This window comes from Arvicola amphibius, chromosome 1 (genome assembly GCF_903992535.2).
Source record: "Arvicola amphibius chromosome 1, mArvAmp1.2, whole genome shotgun sequence".
NCBI lineage: Eukaryota > Metazoa > Chordata > Mammalia > Rodentia > Cricetidae > Arvicola > Arvicola amphibius.
In genome coordinates this window covers 186,826,648-186,846,623 of record NC_052047.1, presented here as the reverse complement: position 1 = coordinate 186,846,623, position 19,976 = coordinate 186,826,648, and the positions used below count along the sequence as shown (strand labels likewise).

General features: G+C 41.2%; 1 protein-coding gene across 2 annotated transcripts; it reads right to left on the bottom strand.

Annotated features, from left to right (window-relative positions):
* Window positions 1-413: 413 nt before the first annotated feature.
* On the bottom strand, window positions 414-16,548 carry Taf5 (TATA-box binding protein associated factor 5). 2 transcript variants are annotated; one of them, XM_038335610.1, is made up of 11 exons: window positions 15,960-16,548; window positions 12,962-13,199; window positions 9,595-9,910; window positions 8,683-8,846; window positions 8,453-8,588; window positions 6,339-6,459; window positions 4,480-4,609; window positions 2,618-2,782; window positions 1,407-1,584; window positions 1,071-1,248; window positions 414-938 (listed from the first exon to the last, which is right to left on the bottom strand). In XM_038335610.1, exons 1-11 carry the CDS (start codon window positions 16,525-16,527, stop codon window positions 721-723), a joined length of 2,412 nt encoding a protein of 803 aa, XP_038191538.1. In that variant the 5' UTR covers window positions 16,528-16,548; the 3' UTR covers window positions 414-720. The 2 variants fall into 2 exon arrangements, with proteins under 2 accessions (XP_038191538.1, XP_038191539.1); XM_038335611.1 differs by lacking the exons at window positions 414-938; window positions 1,071-1,248; window positions 1,407-1,584; window positions 2,618-2,782 and adding an exon at window positions 2,791-3,155.
* Window positions 16,549-19,976: the final 3,428 nt, after the last annotated feature.

Here is a 19,976-nt window from a genome sequence, read left to right as displayed (position 1 = left end):
TTTTCCAAAGCAAGGCTCAGTACTGGAGGTAAGCAACTGAAATGTCTGACTTCAAGTGTACTAGGTCGTATGTAGCCATGTCAGTTGAAGTAGAATATGGGATCTAGATCTCTTCACCTGGTCTGTAGAGTGACTGCACTCAGAACTTAAAAGGTAACAATTGAGATGTCAGTGGCTGGTCGGTACTTCTAGATCTTAGGAACTGTAGTTCCTACCCAGTTACATACATCCCACTAGTCATGGTGAAGGAAAGCATGTTAGTGGGTGGTTTACCATAGTGCTTGCGTGCCGTACAGTAACTTCATTTTACAGCAGACACACACATGCTCATAGAGCTCTTCAGCTACTCAAGATGGTACTGTATTTCTTAGTTTGAATCTTGAAGCAGAATAAATTGTTTAAATCAAATTGACTTCCTTTCTAAACATAATAAATTAAAATAGCATTTGAACAGAAAAATGCATAGTTTCCACACAATCCAAAGCACCATAAATGTCCCCTCCATGAACATAATACCTCTTATTCAACTAACGGAAATTAGTTCAATGTGGTTGCTAGAGAAACGTGGAACTGTCCTGTTCAGATTTTCCAAGCAGCATACTCCCAGATCCATGTAGACAAAAACATTCTTTGTAGCTTAAATACTAATCACTGAGGTATTTGCTTTTTAGTCTCCCTTTTCCAAACAGTAGCTTCCAAAAGGTCTCTAATACCGCTGGTTTATTGCGGACTGTAAGCTCCTGCAGCTAGAACCAAGTTTCTTCGAGTAAAATGTAGGTGTACAACTGGTGTTGATTTGGTCATATATGTACCCAATAATAACTCCTGGGAATTCTCAGGTAGGTTTATATGCCCAGTGGCGGTAGTAAAGTCATCAGTCTCTAAATCTTCAAATGCTTTAATGGCATCCCATAACCGTACTGTATTATCCATTGAACCTAAAAGAAAGCCAAAGAAAATATCAGTGTCTGACACATCTAGAGTCTGACATTTTCCCATGTATACTTTGTGTTTGCCTTGTTTGTTTTTATGAAAACAACCTTTACCCCAAAGCCATTAAAATAATTTACCTGATGCCAGTATTTCACCATCTCTACTAAACCTAAGTGAACACACTGTATCAGTGTGGCCTTTTAATTCTCCAACCATCAAGCCATGTCCAATATCCCAAAGAAGTACTCTGCCATCTGTGGCTCCTGTGGCCAGGAATCTCCCATTGGGAGAAAATGTCAAGGAATGAATTGGTCCCTAGAAAAGAGCAAAATAAAGTTAAGTATATCTGATAAGGCCAAGACAGAACTGTAGTTTAGTGGCATGAATACTATATTTAAAGCGTGCATGCTGCTAGTTACTATTTTGACTCTGAAAGGATCTGTGTGTGCTGGAATAAGAAAGGTGTAAGATACCTTGTGTCCAGTGAAGATCCTGACACAGTTACCATTGAGCACATCCCAGAGCCGCACAGTTCTGTCTGCAGAGCCCGTAGCAACATAGTTGGAATTTGGATGAAATCTAGTACAATTCACATCAGCAAGATGTCCAGCAAATATCCTTAAAGGCTGATAGTGATCTGTAGCCCAAAGCCTTTTTGAAATTAATAGAAATAAGAAATAATAGTAATTAATTGAAATAAAATTTAACCCCAAAAATTGGTACATCCAGATGAAAGTCATTTCTCAATGGCACCTCCTTGCCATCTTAAGGAAAGACAACAGAAGATTGGGCCTAGTTTGAGACAGGATCTCACTATGTAGCCTTGGCTGTTCTGGAACTCAAGATATCTGCAGATCAGGGTGGCCTTAAACTCAGCCCCCTACCTTAATCTTCCAAGTGCTAGGACTAAAGGCATGTGCCACCATGTCCTGTTCTAGAGTGCTGGGATTATGGGCATGGAAATTTATTTATTTATTTATTTATGGCTTTTAGAAACAAGATGTTCTCTGTGTAGCTCTGGCTGTCCTAGAATTCACTCTATAGACTAAGCTCTGCTTCCCAAGTGCTGGGATTAAAGGAATCCACCACCACCACCACCCAGTTTATATAATATTATTTTATGTGCATTGGTGTTTTGCCTACATGCATGACTGTGTAAGGGTGTCGAATCCCCTGAAACTGGAGTGACAGACAGTTCTCGGCTGCTATTTGAGTGCTGGGCATTGAACCTGGGTCCTTTAGAGCAACAGCCAGTTGCTCTCAGCCTCTGAGCCATCTCTCCAGCCAGCATGTAAATTTTATGATTCTTTGTATACGCACTGCTTCCCACTCCTAATGCACAGAAAACCATTTTCCTGTAGTGTGGGTAACTACATAGTTTCTAGCAAGAATTTCGCCAATGGAAACTTTACGATAACAGGAGACAAAAAGGTGCTCATAGTGGGAATGGGAAACAAGACACATCTGATGGGAACGTTAGAAATTACATTAAAGCAGGACCCTTAGTGTATACATAATGAAAGACAGAGTAATATTCTTCCTCACATTCATTTCAAACTATGGCAATAAATGCTTATCTTCTCAAAAAGTCAGCCCTGATAACATGAAGTTTGCTGGACTTTGTATGCCCAACAAGAATCAGTTATGTTCAGTAAATAAACCCATGAGATCATAGTGTTCTTACCGAGCTACTCGGTCATGGCCTCCTGACACAAAATAATATCCATATGGAGAAAACTGTGTGTCCCATACTGGGTAGTTGTGTCCTTTATATCCCACCAAGCAAGTAAATGTCTGAAGGCTCCAGAGTCTAACAGTTCCATCCTCTGAAGAGGAGAGCAGATAGTTCCTGAGGAGAGGAGGTGATATGTTTGATTTCCAGAATAATTTGGTTACCTGTTCAAGTTTCTTCTCATTCTCACATTTCAGCAAATGACTTAGGGAGGTATATCTCAGTGTGTGCACACATACATGTGAAGATGCGCAGATAGTGCTGAGGACTGAACCTCAGGCCTTGCACATGACAGGCAGGAAATCTACCACTGAGCCCCCTCACCTGTGTGTGTGGTATGAGGTATGCATGGGCATGTTCAGGTGTCTTCCTTGAGCAATCTCCCAGATGAACCCAGAGCTTGTCAGTTTTCTCCAGAGATCCCATCTCCAGCTCCAGAATACTGAGATTACAGGAGGGCTGCCATGCCAGTCCAGCATTTATGTGGGTGCTGGGGATCCAAAATCTGGTCTTCACACTTGCATGACAAGCACTTCACCACCCACTGAGCCATCTCATCCCCACCTCTTTATTTATACTTAGAACCAAAAGCTAAAATTATTAAACTAATGTTAAAATGAAATACTGTCATACTATATTCTGAATATCAACTATATAAAGCTAATTATTAAAAAAATATATAGTGATTATGGGGAGGGGGTCACAGTACTTTAGAAAAGAAAAAAACAGTAAATAGTCTGATAACTCATATGTATGATCTCAAGAATTTGGGAGATTGAGGCAGGAGGCTTGCTGCAAATTCAAGGCCAGTCTGGAATACAGCATGAGACTCCATTTCAAAACACCAAAAAATATAATAATAATATTTAGAATAATAAAAAGTATGTTTACCAAGACAGCCTAAAAAACGAAGTATGTCAATTGTGGATATTATTTCCTATCTGCATGGGCTATATTTAAAAAAAGGAAAGGAGTGGAATGTAGCTCAGTAGTAGAAGACTGGAGTCTAGCATTCAACTAGCTCTACTCCCATGCAAAATGATAATGTTCTACTTTTTCCAGGGATAAATACAAAAGTCAACTGTTTTCACATTTCTTCAAGTAAAATGTACCATCTGGTTAAATCACTATTAAATATATATTTTTTATTCCCAAGATCTCACAAGTACAGTTAAAACTCTGGTGGTTGAAAACTATCCAAGTAGAATACAAATGATAATATGGGTGAAAATACCCTCTTCCAGTCATTTTAGCAGAAAGTTAGAAATGAAAATCAAGAAATAGCCAAACACACATGGTGCTATTTCAGAACGTGATCTGGCTAAATTGCCCAGCTGACCTTGAACCACAATCCCCTTGCCTTAGCCTCCAGAGTAGCTGGGATTACAGGCACTTACCACCACACCCAGCTTTCTTCATTCTTTCCATTATAGACCGATAATGCTTCAGTAGACAGCTATTAATGCCATTAGTATAAGGAATTTGTGTTAAATTTTACAAAGTGCCACAAGAACAACCCAAGAACTCAAGGAATTCAACCTCTATTAGAGGGTTATTCAAAGATAAAGCTTAAATTTTGAAACCAGTGAGCCCTGAATGTGAACCTTGATCCTGTAAATTTAGCATATAGCATAGTTGCTATTTTATATACCAGTACTCCAAGATAAATTAGCAAATGTAAGATTCTAAAAGATACTGAACTACAGGCAATCATGTTTTTCTAAAAAGTGTCTACGCATTTGCATTTTATTTCCAGCAGTTAACTTTTAAATCTCAATACTGTTTATCAGTATTTAATTTTGTTTGTATTTTACCTATCCGGACTGAAGCTGGCTCCATAGACAGGCCCACTGTGACCATACAAAATCTTCAACTCACTTGCAGTTTTCTCATCCATGATTCTTTCTAAGACATCATCTGATTCTTTGTCTATAAGACTAAGATCTAAAAAGGTTCAGAAATATTATTTTAGGTTCGTTCATTAAAACACTTTAAGGCAATCCCATCATAGCTCAGAACTAACATTTTAACATTTCTTCCTATGCACCAATACCCACTGTGCTAAGGCCTCTAAAGTCAGTGATACATCCCCTTGTACAGAATAAAATGAACCTTCAAACAGTTAATAATCTGCTAGACCACACAGTTACTCAGAATGAGAACCAGGACTGATTCTTTAGTTTGCCTACTATGCTATGTTTCATAAAAATCCTAAAATAATCTAAATGTACTATTTAGGAAAAATAGCAACAAAAGCTTTAAAAAATCCTGACCTTATTAGAGGTTTGGGTTTTTGTTTTGTTCTGCCTTTGTTTTTGATGAATGAACTTTAAGTGTATCAGTATTCTGCCTGCATGTAGAGGAATGCACCAGATGCATGTGCTGAGCCCCTGAACTAGAGTGACGGCTGGTTGTGAGCTGCCATGGTGATAGGAGTCTAACCCAGGTCCTCTGCAAAAGTCAGTGCTCTGAACCACTGAGTCATCATCTATTCAGCCCCCTGTTTTGATGTTTGAGACAGGGTCTTCAAGATGTAGCTCAGTCTGCTTTGAACTTGGCACCTGGGTGTATGAATGTGAATTTGAAGCATGTATGCCATCACATATATGTGAATGTCATCACATACATGTATGCCATCATATACATGTGGATTATCAAAGGACAACTTGCAGGGCCCTCCCAGCCCTCACTATGGTTTTCTTAAAATTTACAGGCAAATAATCATCAGATATTAGAGTTTTAACTTTAAAGAGTTATCTAAAAAGGGCTAGAGAGTTGGCTCAGTGGGTGAGAATATTTAGTGTTGTTGCAAAGGACTCAGGTTTGATTCTCAGAACTCACATGGAGGTTCATCAACTTTTCAGGCACCAGGCACATGCATGGTACACAGACCTACATTCAGACAAAACATCTATACACATAAAATAATAAAAACAAATCTTAAAGTGGGGCCCACACCTTTAATCTCAGCACTTGGGGAGGCAGAGTCAGGTGGATCTCTGTGAGTTCAAGGCCAGCCTGGTCTACAGAATGAGTGCCAGGATAACCAGGGCTACACAGAGAAACCCTGTCTTGAAACCTCATTTCACCCCGCCTCCCCCGCCCCAAAAAAGGGTTATCTGACCTAATCCCTTCATTCTACATAGGAGAGAACTGAGGGCCAACCAGTTAATCATTGCCAACCCCAACAGTTCTTTCATTATTAGAAATGTTATCTTAGTTTGGTGTTTGTTTTATTTTCAGACAGTTTATCTAAGTTTTGCAGGCTGGCCTTGAATTCTCCCTGCAGTCCAGGCAGTCCTTGAACTCACTCTCTTTTATTTTAAATTATTTAGTGCATGTGATTATGTAGGTGCACACATGCCTAGCGCATGTGGGAGGTCAAAGGACAACTTTTGGAAAGCAGTTCTCTCCCACATGTGAGTTCCAGGAATCAAACTCGGGTCATCAGGCTCAGCAGCAAATGCTTTATCCTGATGAGTCATCTCACCTGCCCAGTTCTTGAATTCTCAATCTTCCTGTTTCATCCTCCTAAGTAGTTTATAATCACAGGCCTATATCACCAGACACAGCTGGGAATGTTACCCTTGAATTCAGGTGAAATCAATTCTGCAAAGATCACAACTTCCTGTCTACATTCCATGGAATCAAACAGATATAATTTCAAGTTTACCTGATGCTTGTTTGACACTACGAAGCTTTTTAGGTGTCACAGACCACACTCTGACGGTTGAATCTGCAAAACCTCCAGCAATCAGACTGGAATCATCAGTGACATCCACTGCAGTGAGGCCCTGATAGTAAACAAACAAAACAGGGCATCTGAACACATGCACATATAAGCAAAGTTAAATGCACACTTGTATATATAAACATACACAAACATATGAGTATATACATATAATAATAATTAAGAGTAGATCATTGTGTAGGGGACATAGGGAGTGATGAGAGGCAGGAGAGATATACATGCAGTGCTCATGGATGAAGTTCTCCAAAAAAGCACGCAGAACTAAAAATCAGAGTATCTTCTGGGAGGTGCTGGTGCACACCTTTAATCCCAGCACTCAGGAGGCAGAGACAGGCAGATAGATCTCTGAGTTCAAGACCAGCCCAGTCTACAGAGCAAGTTCCAGGACAGGTTCCAAAAATAGAGAAATTCTGTCTTTTTTTTTTTTAATATTTATTTATTTATTATGTATACAATACTCTGTCTGTGTGTATGTCTGCAGGCCAGAAGAGGGCACCAGACCTCATTACAGATGGTTGTGAGCCACCATGTGGTTGCTGGGAATTGAACTCAGGACCTTTGGAAGAGCAGGCAATGCTCTTAACCACTGAGCCATCTCTCCAGCCCCGAAATTCTGTCTTGAAAAGCCAAAAAAGAAGTTATATTCTGTTACAGAATATTTAACTATGCAAAGATGTGCTGTATTTGTTTAACTATGTAAAGATGTGTTACATTTGTTTATGTTGTGAAATATTTTTTAATTGTTTAAAAATTTTAACTATGGGGGCTGGAGAAATGGCTCAGCAGTTAAGAGCACTGCCTGCTCTTCCAAAGGTCCCAAGTTCAATTCCCGGCAACCACATGGAGGCTCACAACCATCTGTAATGAGGTCTGGTGCCCTCTTCTGGCCTGCAGGCACACACACTGACAGAATATTGTATATATAATAAATAAATATTTTTTAAACTATGTTTAAAAAAATGTATTGTATTTGTTTAACTATGTAAAGATGTGTTGCTGTTTTACCTTGCCTGCCTAAAGAACCTGACTGGTCTAATGAGAAGCTGAATAGTCAATAGCAAGGGAGGAGATATAGCCGGACTTCTCAGCAGGGAGAGTAAGTAGAAGGAGGGATTTAGCTAGGGTGTGGGGCACCAGGGAAACACCAGGGGCCAGACAAACAGACATGAAGGGAGCAGGAAAGTAAGATATACAGAATGAAAGAAAGGTAAAAAGGCCCCTGAGGCAAAATGTAGATAAATAAAAAATAAAAGCAAGTTCAATTAAGTAAAAATAAAAGCTACTGGGAGAAGCCTAAGCTAAGGCCAAGCATTCATAACTTAAGTAAGTCTCTGTGTGTTTATTTGGGAACTAGTTGGTGACCCAAAGAAAATTCCAGCTACAACGTTCTCCAATAAAACCCAATGTCTGAAGGCACAAACACGAAGAGCATGATATCACTCACTTTTTGCTTCTGTATTTGGAGTACATGATAGAAGTGTAGTAATTCCTGTACTTTACTAGACACCTCATCCTCAGCAGTCCATTATAAGAAGTCAATTAAAGACATTTAGAATTAGTTAAAAATGCCAACTTTATGTTAATACTTAAACCAAGTTCAAAAGATGAGGCAGATAAGCTTCCGCAGAGGTTAGAGCTCCAGTCAGTCATCAGGGGTCAGGTATAAGCAGGATCCAGACTCCTGCAAGCTGCTCGAGGCTTTGAAACTCAGAAGAATCTATCTATTCTGGCCAGTGCCATTTTCCTCTTCCTCCTCCTTTTTTTTTTTTTTTATTTTATTCTTTTAAGACAGGGCTTCTCTATTTTATAGCTTTGACAGTCCTTGACAAAGCTGCCCTCAAACGCAGAGACCCACTGACTCTACCTAGAATGCTGGAATCAAAGGCATGTGTTACCATACTGGCTTTCCTTTGTCTCCCAGTTAAATAATGCCAAGAGTTTAAATAATAAACTTCCATTTTAGTTACTTTCTCTCAATGGTAAATCACCATTTTATCTGACTTTTCTGGAAGAAATTGTTGAGTTATTTTACTAACCTGGTAAGCATTAAGGAATGTATAAAAACAAATGGAGGGTAAGCAGTCGGGCCCAAGGCGTACTCGTTTGGTAGTTTCTTTCATATTCATTATTTTGTCCAGTTTGTCTGAATCTTTCAACTCAGGGAGAGGGATTCTGTAAGAGAAACAGAGTAAGAATCACTCTGAATATTAATAAGCTTCAGCCCTCTGTGACATAGCTTTCACCTCCACATAAGTTTCTTCCCTACCTGTTTTGAGGCGGGGCATTGGGATCTTGTTTCTTGCTTTTAGACCCAGCACTATCCTTTTTAGGCTTCTTCTTTTTAGGTTTTCCTTCTTCATTTTCTCCCTCTTCATCCTCATCATCCAAAGGCACCTCAATTTCTGGTTCTTTTAATAAACCAAAAAATACCTACAAGTCAAAAGAATCAACTTTTTTTAGTTAACTTTTCTTCAGTGTATTTGGCTAAATCATTTCTCTTTTTAGGCTCTCTTGCAGCTACAAATTACCACATAACATAGTTCTAACCAACAGATATATATAGACGTACACCGTATACAGTTTTAGTTAGAAAAAAAAAAGGGAAGCTGTGCTTGATGGCGTATGCCTTTAATTCTAGCACTTGGGCAGAGGCAGGTGGATTTCTGTGAATTCAAGGCCAGCCTGGTGAACAAAGAGAGTAACAGGACAACCAGGGCTACACACAGAGAAACTCTGTTTTGAAAAACCAAGAAAGGAAAAAAAAAGGCAAAAAACCCACATGTTGTCCTGGTTTTAAGAGACTTAGTAAACCTCTCAATGTGGCCCCTACCCATCCCTGGACTCAGCTACAATGCCATAGTAGCCATTTGAGTGTTTGTACGGGAACACACACACACATACATACACGCATAGACATGCATGCCACATTCGAAACGTGGTGAGGCAGGAATTAGAAGCCAAGGAATACAGACAGCACTTTGAAACTATTATGCTACTCCCCCCAAAAAGACCCTTGTCTCAGCTGCTGTAGTTAGGGCTCTGTTACATGGAACCATTCCCAAACCCTTACATACACTAGTAATCCTTAGAACACCACATTTTAAAAGCAGTGGAAGGTTATTCCCAACGTATAAATTATGTAATGGAAACCCTATGATTCTTAGGCTTATTCCCGTACCTTGGATTTGTTTGCTTCTCGCTTAGCCTCTCCCGCCAGACTTCCCACCATGGCATCTATCTGTTGCTTACTCCGAGGCATCCCATCAAAGATGTCGATGTAGAGGTGCTCCTGAACTATGTTCCAGATCTGATTGTTCTGCTTCTCCTGAAGATGCCGCTTCAAGAGTTGGTAAGAGTCACGGGAAATACGGAGAACAAATTTACTTGTTCGAAAGTCCAGCATGGTTTCATTCCCTTTCATATGCTCCTTTTTGGTAAGACTAGATAATACTCGTAGGTCATCCTGGTAATAACATTCCTGATCTCCATGGAACCTGTTTTAGTGATTTTAAAAAGTTATTTTTCAGTGTGTCATTAAGATATTTCTCCTCATACATTTATAAACCATCCCAGAATAATCTGTAATTAGTATATAGTAAAATATATTTATAATAATGTAACTATATAAATAACCCTGACTTAGGCTGTAGAATAACTAATAATACATTTTAAAATGATTATAATTCATTTATAAAACCCACCCTTAAAAATGAACAATTTCTCTAATGAAATGTATCATAAACATTTCAAGAGAAAGTTTTGAAATAAAGCAGAGTGAATGAAACATGTGAGTGGAATGTAAAACCCACCACTAGTATGTATTGCTTTTGAAAATCATCTTTGGTAATACATAAAAATGTCAGAACCCTTGCTTTACTGAATTTTGTGTTTTCTCAAAACCCCATTCTTTAAAAACTTTTATTATAGAACATTTCAAACATAGAAGTAGAAAATAATATGCCTCAGAAATAATCAGTACATGGATTCTCATAGCCTAAACATTTCAATTACTTCCTATGTTAAGACATAGTAAACATCAACTAAAGAACAAATATTGGTACTGAACAATGAGCACTTTCATAATTTCACTATTCCCAAGGCAATGGAATAAAGACTTCAGCCTTGGTATATGTTTAAATATACTTTTGTTTTACCCTCATTAGGCATGGGGTCATAGTAGACTGTAATGGTAGCAGAGACCCTTTTATGACAGGCCATCTGCCCACATAGGAAGATGGCTATCTCAGGAGACTGATAACAGGACTACTAGAATAGAAATTTTGTGCTCAGCTGGGGGCAGCGAGGCTCAGGCTGTTTGCTCTGTCCCCTCAGCTGGGAATCTGAGTTTAATAACGAATACGAGAACTAGGAGTCTGCTGCTCCCCTTCCAGCATCATCTTTGTTAGTGGACGAGTCCTGGCTTCACTCAAGCGCTCCCCTTCCGTCAAGTCGACCCTGCCTCCTTGACACCTGAAACTCAGCACCTTCCTGGATTTCCTCCTCTCTCTCTTCCCTTTCTTTTCTAGATCTTATACTTTGTTGTTAAACGTTGGAGCTCCTCAAAGCAATGTATGGCTTTAGTGCCTCCTCCCCTCGCAGCTTTTATATAGTGGGTGGGGAACCGGGTTACATTATAGAGGGACAGAGTGATTATTAGCTGACCAGTCCTAGAGGTAATGGTTCTTTTTTATTTATTTGTTTATTCCGGTTTTTCAAGACAGGGTTTCTCTGTGTAGCTCTGGCTGTCCTGAAACTCACTCGGTAGACCAGCTGGTCATAAACTCAAGAGATTCACCTGCCTTTGCCTCCTTAAGTGCCAGGACTAAAGGCATGTGCCACCAAGCTGGGCAAGGTTATTGGTTCTTAATGGACTTTTAAATTAATCAAAAGCACATCTGAATTTGGAACTAAAGATTCATTCCCCTACTTGACAGGGGTTTCTCTCAGTAAAGTCATCCTTATCAAGACAGACCAGAAACCTGGATTATCAATTATACTTCACCTCATAGCTAACCCATCAAGTGTTGAATTAATCTACCTTTCACCTACACCCGCAGACTCTTGTTTCTCAACAGGGATGCTACTAATATATTAGGCAGGGCAACTCTCTGCTAAGTAGGACTACCTATACATCCTATAATTATTATCCTTCTTCCTTACCAGTTATTATGACAAACAAAAATGTCTTGAAATATTTACAAATGGTCAAAGGGAAAAAGGAGTATCACCTCCATCAAGTACACTTAATAACCCTGATCAACCAAAGCCCCTCTGTCCCTCACCATGTTTGCCTCTTTGCATAAAGGTCCTTTACGTAAAAAGGTATACTCAGGCTATGATGGGATAGACCCTGCCTATAATTCTAGCACTCGGAAGGGAAAAGCAAGCAGAACTCTGCCAGTCTGAGGCCAGCCCGGCTTACACAGTAAGTTCTAGGCCAGGCAGGGCTATGTAATAAGAGCCTGTCTAAAAAGAACAACAAAAAAGAAAATTAATGAAATTATCCTCTATTGACATCTATAGCAGAGATGCCTCATTGTCCCCAAACGCTCAGTTTTCCTTTCTTCCTCAAAAACAAAATACCTATTGGCTGGGAACAGACACCTAAGGAAAGACTATATTTCCTACATTTGTAGCCAGGGATGGGCACCGACTGAAAAGTTAGAGAAAGAAGTGTGGGCCAGGCAGTGGTGGCACACACCTTTAATCCCAGCACTCGAGAGGCAGAGGCAGGCAGATTTCTGTGAGTTCAAGGACAGCCTAGTCTACAAAGCAAGTTCCAGGACAGGCTTCAAAGCTATATAAAAACTCTGTCTCAAAAAAATAAAAAAAGAAGTGTGTGCATCTAGAATGTATGCCCCCTTGCTGATTAGAACACGGTGAGGAATGTTTACTGCTAGAGGACCATCTGTGTCACACAGTGGAAACCATAGGACCAGGACGATAAACTGAGGAAGGCCACATCCTGACGATCAAGGATTTACTTATTAGTCTTAAACTTCCTACCTTTATGAAAAAAACCAAGCTTCCATTTTATATAAGCCTCTATTTGAGTTGTCAGTTATTTTAAGTCCAACCTAATTCTAACATAGTTTCTACTGCTCTTAGAATAAAGTTTTATTTATATCAGTTTTCAGTGATTCTCAATCAAATCTAATTTCATCCAATACAAATCCCTATTATTCCTATGACAAAAATCCTGAACACAGGGCAAGAACCTGCCTGTTTCCAGGTCCCAACCAATGCTTCCTGTTCCAGCTAATGAGTTTCTTTTAGCCTCTGTAACGATCATGACCCTTCTCCCAGGCCTTCCAGATATGTTCTTCTCTTCATCTGGCTAATTCCTAGCCCTTCTTCAAACTTCACTTCAAGTCTGGCTTCGTCTGGGAGATCAATTCCCCTAGCTCCATGTTAGGTTCATGTTGCCCAAGGTACGTCTCCTTCTCAAGTACCTTCTGCTTTACAATCTTACATTTGTGGGGTTACAGATGTGTGTGTATACATATACGTATATAGATGAATAAAATATGTTAAAATTCACATACTTCTCAAAGAACGATTTTGCTTCATTTTCATGTTGATTATAAACTAGCTCCAAGTACATGTGTACAAACAGAGGATAAAAGAGTTGGGATAATTCTGCTCGATGGCAGTCCAGAGAACATTCAATGAAGTGTTTCAGTCCGCTGTAGTATTCTTCATACATTGCAGGGTCTCCTTGCTGGTTGTAGGCCGACAAGACAGCACTGACATCTGGCTGGTCTTCCACAGCTACACTTCCAACTGTTTAAAAAAATGAATGACAACTTTTAAGAAAATGATCTAAAATGCACCGTGTGAATGCAGAAGTTTGCTAAGGCTCAAAGGAGAGTTATTACTCAAGTTTGTCCCTTTCCTCTTAACCTCTCTTCCCCAACACAATCATGTATCTTTTTTAAAATTTTGCATTACATTTGTTTATTTTGTGTACATGTGTGAGGCTGCGTATGGGGGTGGGGGAGACAAGCCACTGTGCTCAAGTGGAAATCAGAGGACAAATTACAGTAGTCAATTCTCTCCTTCCAAGATGGAGGCTTTAGGGAGCCACCTAAGTCTGTCAGGCTTGGTAGCAAACGTGCTAGCTCACAATCACAGAACCTTTTAATAGGATTTAGTATGCCTTTCAGTTACCCAAGCCAAAAGCCCTTCAGTTTGACTACATCTTACCATTTTTAAATCAGTAACAAGAATAGTCAACATTTTTCTTGGAACCGTCTTATTTGAAGACAAAGGGCACATGCAGGTTTGGTATTGTGGCTAAGTGGACAGGAATTGTCTAGCATGTACAGGTCCTAGGTTCAACCCCCAACCACCAAATAAATAAATAAATATGCAAATGACTATGTTAATCTCTGTGCAAATAGATACAACACACTCAAGTTCTTTGTATATCACTCCTGTAATAGATCTAGACCTGTGAGACCTTCATATTCAAACATCAATCCCCTCATATAAAATATCAGCATTTCAGCCAGGCAGTGGTGACACACACCTTTAATCCTTGCACTTGGGAGGCAGAGGCAAGTGGATATCTGTGAGTTTGAGGCAAGCATGGTCTATAAAGCTAGTTCCAGGACAGCTAGGGCTACACAGAGAAACCCTGTCTCAAAAAACAAACAAACAAAGTATCACCATTTTAATGAAAAGAGGGAACATTTGTTATGGCTCAATATAAAATATAAAAGACTACAACTCAATTGTATATGCTTAAAGCAATTTCTATAATCAATCACTTTAAGATTGAAAGGCTGAATATCTATTTGTAATATAGCAATACACAACAAACAATAATGCTTTTTTCAATCAAATCAGAGTTTGAATATTGGAAATGTTGGTAAACTACAATTATAGTGTTCTACACTTTTGTGTTTTTTAGTGGTTATACATACTCTTTGAAGCAAAAATTATAAATAAAGTTATAATATTGTAGTCACTCTCATGGTCTCTTTTCCTCCTTGGCTTCTCAAGTGTGATATAAAAACTAAGTCAAGTTTCTGGACATATAATAGATATTTTAAAAAATGTAACAACAATAAAATTTATGTTACAACATACTCACAAAATGTAGCATAAAAATCCTTCTCAGTCACATTTTCCACACATTCCTTACTTCCCCATAACTATACTTAAGTGTAGGTTGGCTTTAATCTCACAGTAATTCTCCTGCTTCAGCATCCCAAGTGCTGGCATTATAAACATGACACATCTCTATATACATAAATTACAGTGCCGTGTCTGGCAATGCTCTCACAGATACAGATTAACTTGTCTAGAACCACTAAACTGGATAACTTAGTTCAATATTTACTGTTCTCCTTTTGAGAATTTATACTAGGTGTGAGTTTAAATTTTTAAAATATGGCATGTGTGAAAGACAACTTTTAGGTAGCTGGGTCTCTCCTTCCACACCACAGATGGTCAGCCATGGTGCCATCACCTGATGAACCATACTGCAAGAGGTTTTGTTTTTGTTTTTCGAGACAAGGTTTCTGTGTAACAGCCCTTGCTGTCCTGGAACTCACTATGTAGACCAAGCTGGCCTCGAACTCACAGAGATCTGCCTACCTCTGCCTCCCAAGTGCTGGGATCAAAGGCATGCGCCATCACCACCGGGCTGGAAGAGTATGTTTATGGTATGAATTTTGTGACAGTGTCTGGGAGGAGGGTGGAGAGGAGTTGTTAGGACTGGATTCAGGAACTGAAGTTTTTCACTACTTTACTATTTTCACTATTTTACACTTTATATGTTAGGCTCGTATTAACCTATTTAAAAAAAAAACTAGGGAAAATGCCTTTAACTGACATCACACGAGGGAAAGCAACAGAGACAAAAATGTCTGTCCCACACCTAGCTGTAAAGTTAGGGTTGTTAAAGATTAGTATATATCAGTACTCCTTAAAATCCGTTAGGGCAGATCCCCAACCCCAAACCCTAGAGCGTTTACACCTGAAATGATGCTCAGGAATTTGCATCCTCCAAAACACTGAACAGCACTTAGCCCACGTTCTGAGAAATACGGACTACCACCACTCTGGATGTGCGGTCCAAAGAACCTTCCGCCTTTACTCCACAGCGCGTTCTCTCGTCTCAAAAGGAGAGATGAGAACCACGGAGCTGTGAAAAATCAAGATCTAGAAAGGATTTGCAGTCAAAGTATGGAAGTATAACGGTCCTAGTGGTGTTCATGCGAACGTACGCAAGGCTCAGAAATCTAAATAAGAGGAAAAACACCGAAACCCCGTGATCCCCCACTTCTGTCAAGCCCGGCTTCCCGGCACCTCCCCTCGGCTCCACAGCTCTGCTCAGCCTCTGGCTGGAACTGACAGCTCAGAAGAGGGTTTGACTGCGCAGCCCGCGCCGTAGCGAAAGGGGCGGGCATGTGGCCCTAGAGGCGGGCCCAGGAAATTCAAAACAAGCCCGCAGAGGTGCAGGCCTGCCAGGCTTGCCTTCCCCGCTAGATCCCCTTCACGCCGGCGCTCCTGTCCCGGGACCCCGCGATTCACCTTTTCCTGGAGCCACAGGACCTGAGGCTGAACCCGAGAACACCGTGGCCCCCGAAGCGCCGCTGCCCGGAGGGTCAGGGGCCGCAGAGCCGGGGACTGAAGCGGTGACCCGGCTGAGAAGCGCGCTAGCCGCCTCCGCGCCGGCCCCGTCCAGCTCTCCCGGAGCTCCGGAGCCCGCCACTGCCTCCTCCAGCAGCCGGGCCTCACGGCGCAGCGCCTCTTCGGCCTCGCGGAGGTTGCTCTGCCGGAGGAACTGCAGCACTGCCAGAAGGGTCTGCCGGTCGTGGGGAGCGCCGGCCTCCGTGGGAGCGGCGGACACCGGGGCCGCCCCCGCCGGGGCAGAGGCAGAGACGGCCACCACGGGCTTGGGGGTCCCGCCATCCCCGCCGGCCGCCGCCGTCGCCGCCACGGCCGCCACATTCCCGCTGCCGCCGTTGGGGCCGTTGTTGGGAGTGCCACCGCTACCCTCGCCTGCGCCGTCGCCAGTCTGCGGGGGTAGCAGCGTCGGCGGTCCCTCAGGCTCCAGCTTGACCGCCACCTCCGTCTGCTCCTCCGCCAGCGCCGCCATCTTGCGGCTGAGCCACCTCGCGCCGTCAAGCGTGACTGCGTTTTCGCCACATGGAGGGCGGGGTAGAGCGTTTCACGACAATTGGGGCAGGCCATTTACGGCAGGAGGAGGAGCTAGCGAGGAGAAAAGGCTTGAGCTCGAGCAACTTTCAAAACTGAGTGAAAGGCACGCAGGAAGTGGGAGTTGGTTGCCGTCTTTATTACATTTGCCTGATAATTACCGTTCGTTGCAGTCAGGCTGTAATCAGGTGTGAGATAGACGTTTTACATTATACGAGTTCTTCTAATTCAACAATTTTAGAAGGTGCTAACCTCTGGAGTCTTTATAGACGGCTTAACCAAAACCCAAAGAGGTTAAATACCATGCCAAAATCACACATGAGGAAGACTGTCAATATTCAAGCCCAGGTATTTAATTCAAAAGCACATCTATTTATAAGCAGGAAGTTTCTGAGTTACTGGTAAGGTTTGCTAATATTAGAAGCTGAACTGTGGTTACTTTTTATTTCAGTTTTCATTCCTGTAAAAACAATCTCGCTTTGTGAACTTTATATGTTTTATATTGTAATAAAAAGCCTTTAAACCGGATGTAGTTTTTAAACATTAATTTAAGCCGAAGGCAGGGACAGGATGGTCTTTGCAAATCGAAGCCACATGATCATCATCATAGCAAGTTCTAGATCTACACAGAGACATCTGTCTCAAAAAAAACAAGAAAATCCATTATAAATTTAAAGAGAAAGAAAAGGCAAAACATTTTTTTCCTTTCTTGTTACAAAATAAATTATTTTTCTTTAAAAAATATTTTTTTAAATAAAAGGTTGATTTAGGACAGGGTCTTATGCTGGGCGGTGGTGGCACACACCTTTAATCCCAGCACTCTGGAGGCAGAGGCAGGAGGATCTCTGTAAATTCGAGGCAAGCCTGGTCTACAAGAGCTAGAGTTCCGGGACAGACTTCAAAGCTACAGAGAAACCCTGTCTTGAAAAACAAAAACAAAACAAAATGGTCTTATGCACCCAGGCTAGAATTTAATTTTCTGTGGCTGAAATGTACATGTTGTGTATTAATTGTCGGTTGTCACCATTTTGCTGTTGTTTGGGGCTGTTCTGGGAACTAAACCTTGGCCCCACCTCTTGAATACTAGGCTATTGCTGAGCTACAGCAGCAACCCTTAACTGGGAGGCAATCACAGAAGTATGGCCACCTTTGTCCCCTCTAGGTTGTACTTTAGCTGAGGTTAATGACTTCAGGTACAGGGATTCCAGTTACTGAAAGAGAGACACTCACTGAGTGCCCAGGAGACTGACTTTACTGTCTTGTCTTTGTCCTTTCTGAAGCCTCCTTCCACAGTCCCTCTCTTTCAGAGTCTGCGTCGGGTGCCCACTCTCTCTCTATGCTGCCCTTTCTCTTTGATTTTCTGTCGTTTCACTGATCACGGTTTCAGTCTGACATCTTTTTCTGGAGGTCTTCATATTTAGTAAGCATGTTTCCAAAGATTTCTTCCTTTCCACGTTTGCCCTTCTTCTAACATCTCTTCCTATGAATGTACCGATAGATAGTTTTGTCTCTGAGGTCAGTTTGTGGTTTACAGCTGTCTAATACCTGCTTAGAGACTTAGTTCTTCTACCCGAGTGTTTGGTTTTTTTTTTCGGCATAGTAATACATTTTTAGCCTAGCTCTATATTGCTACATTTATTTATCGATCTATTTATTTATTTATTTACTTATTTTGTTTTTATTTTCTTTTTCTTTCTTTTTTTCTAAATTATTTAACTTTATTTTTATGGGCATTGGTGTGAAGGTGTCAGATCCCCTGGAACTGGATTTTTCAGACAGTTGTGAGCTGCCATGTGGGTGCTGGGAATTGAACCCGGGTCCTTGGGAAGAGCAGTCAATGCTCTTAACCGCTGGGCCATCTCTCCAGCCCCTCTTTCTTTTTTTTTTTAAGACAGGATTTCGCAAGTGTAGTCCTGGCTACCCTGGAACTCTCTCTGTAGACCAGGCTGACCTCAAACTCTCTGTCTCCTGAGTGCTGGGATTAAAGGTGTGTACCACCATGCCCAGTTATGAACTATTTTCTTTAAGAATATAGGTTTGGGGCTAGAGAGATGGCTCAGCTGCTCTTCCAAAGGACCCAGATTCTTTGTACCCACAGACAACTCATAACTAGCTATAATCCAGTTCAGGGGATCCAACAGACAAACACCAGTGCACATAAAATAAAAATAGATAATAAATAATATAATAAATTTTTAAAAAAGGCCAGGCAGTGATAGCACACTCCTTTGATCCTAGCACCCAGGAGTCACAGACAGGTGGATCTCTGAGTTCAGCCAGCCTGGTTCACAGAGGTAGTTCCAGAACAGCCAGAGCTACACAGAGAAACCCTGTCTCAAGAAACAAAAAGCAATAACAACAAAAAGAATATGGTTTGTTAATGGGGTATCCACCAGAAGAAGACTACTTGGACATGGATATAAGCCGATAGAAAATCTATTAGCTGGCCAATGACTACACCATGTGCTCGGGATCCCAGTTTAGACCGAGTCTTTCTCACAGTGAGCTTTTAAGCATAAAAACCATATCCTGGTTGACATACTTCAGTTAGCAAGAACAGTTGGCCAGAAGGAGAACTAAAGAAGCCAAAAGCCAAGGTTAGTACATTTAGAAGTTGTCCCAGAACTATGGACTTTGATGAATTAGGCCTTTGTTTTCATTTTAGCAGATGGTACTGTCTACATGCTGAGATTTATGGCCTGGCTGATTATTTCCATTGTGGAGTCAGTTGTGCTGAGGCCTGGGGGCCTGTTACAGGTTATCGTATTCAAATCATTTTTCTACCTGATACATTTATTCTGATAATCTATTTCATTTTTTGCCTTCAATTAGAGTTTAATTTCTATCCATATTTCATTACATTTCTCCATAAATTTTCAGTTTCTTTGGCTAGTTTTCTAGTGTTCTTGTTTGGGTCTCATGCACACACTGGAGCCTGCACACGAATGGAGACGTGCACAATTCAGAAACCTTCATGTAGTCTGTCTCTAGATGCTTTCCCAGAGGAAGATGGGGAGACAGGCACAGAAAGTTTTCCCCAGGCATGGCCACCTTAGAACCACAGCTCTGTCTCTCTGGGTGGCTGCCACATACACAAAGGAACACACAGGAGTTTTGCTGTTTCTGCTGGTCTGCCCATTTCTGTGCCCTCTGCAGGTGTGAGGGTGGGGCAGCCAATCCCCACACATGCTTATTATAACATTTGCTTCCAGCTACACTGTGACTTTGGCCAAGCCGGTACTCCATTTAAAACCGACTTTACCTTGCCAGTTGGTAAAAGCTGGGGTCCAGGGTGCAAAGGCCTAGAGAAGCTAGAAAAAAACATCCAAGAAGAATAAAACTCTTGAAGCTCCTGAAACAATACGGGCAATTTTTACTCCAGTTGGTTGC

Coding starts and splice junctions, on each gene's coding strand:
- Taf5 (XM_038335610.1), bottom strand. CDS start 16,527: ATGGCGGCGCTGGCGGAGGAGCAGACGGAGGTGGCGGTCAAGCTGGAG. Junction 9,911..12,961: donor GCAAAATCGTTCTTTGAGAA/GTATGTGAATTT, acceptor TCACTAAAACAG/GTTCCATGGAGATCAGGAAT. Junction 6,460..8,452: donor CATTCCTTAATGCTTACCAG/GTTAGTAAAATA, acceptor GTTTACTATCAG/GGCCTCACTGCAGTGGATGT.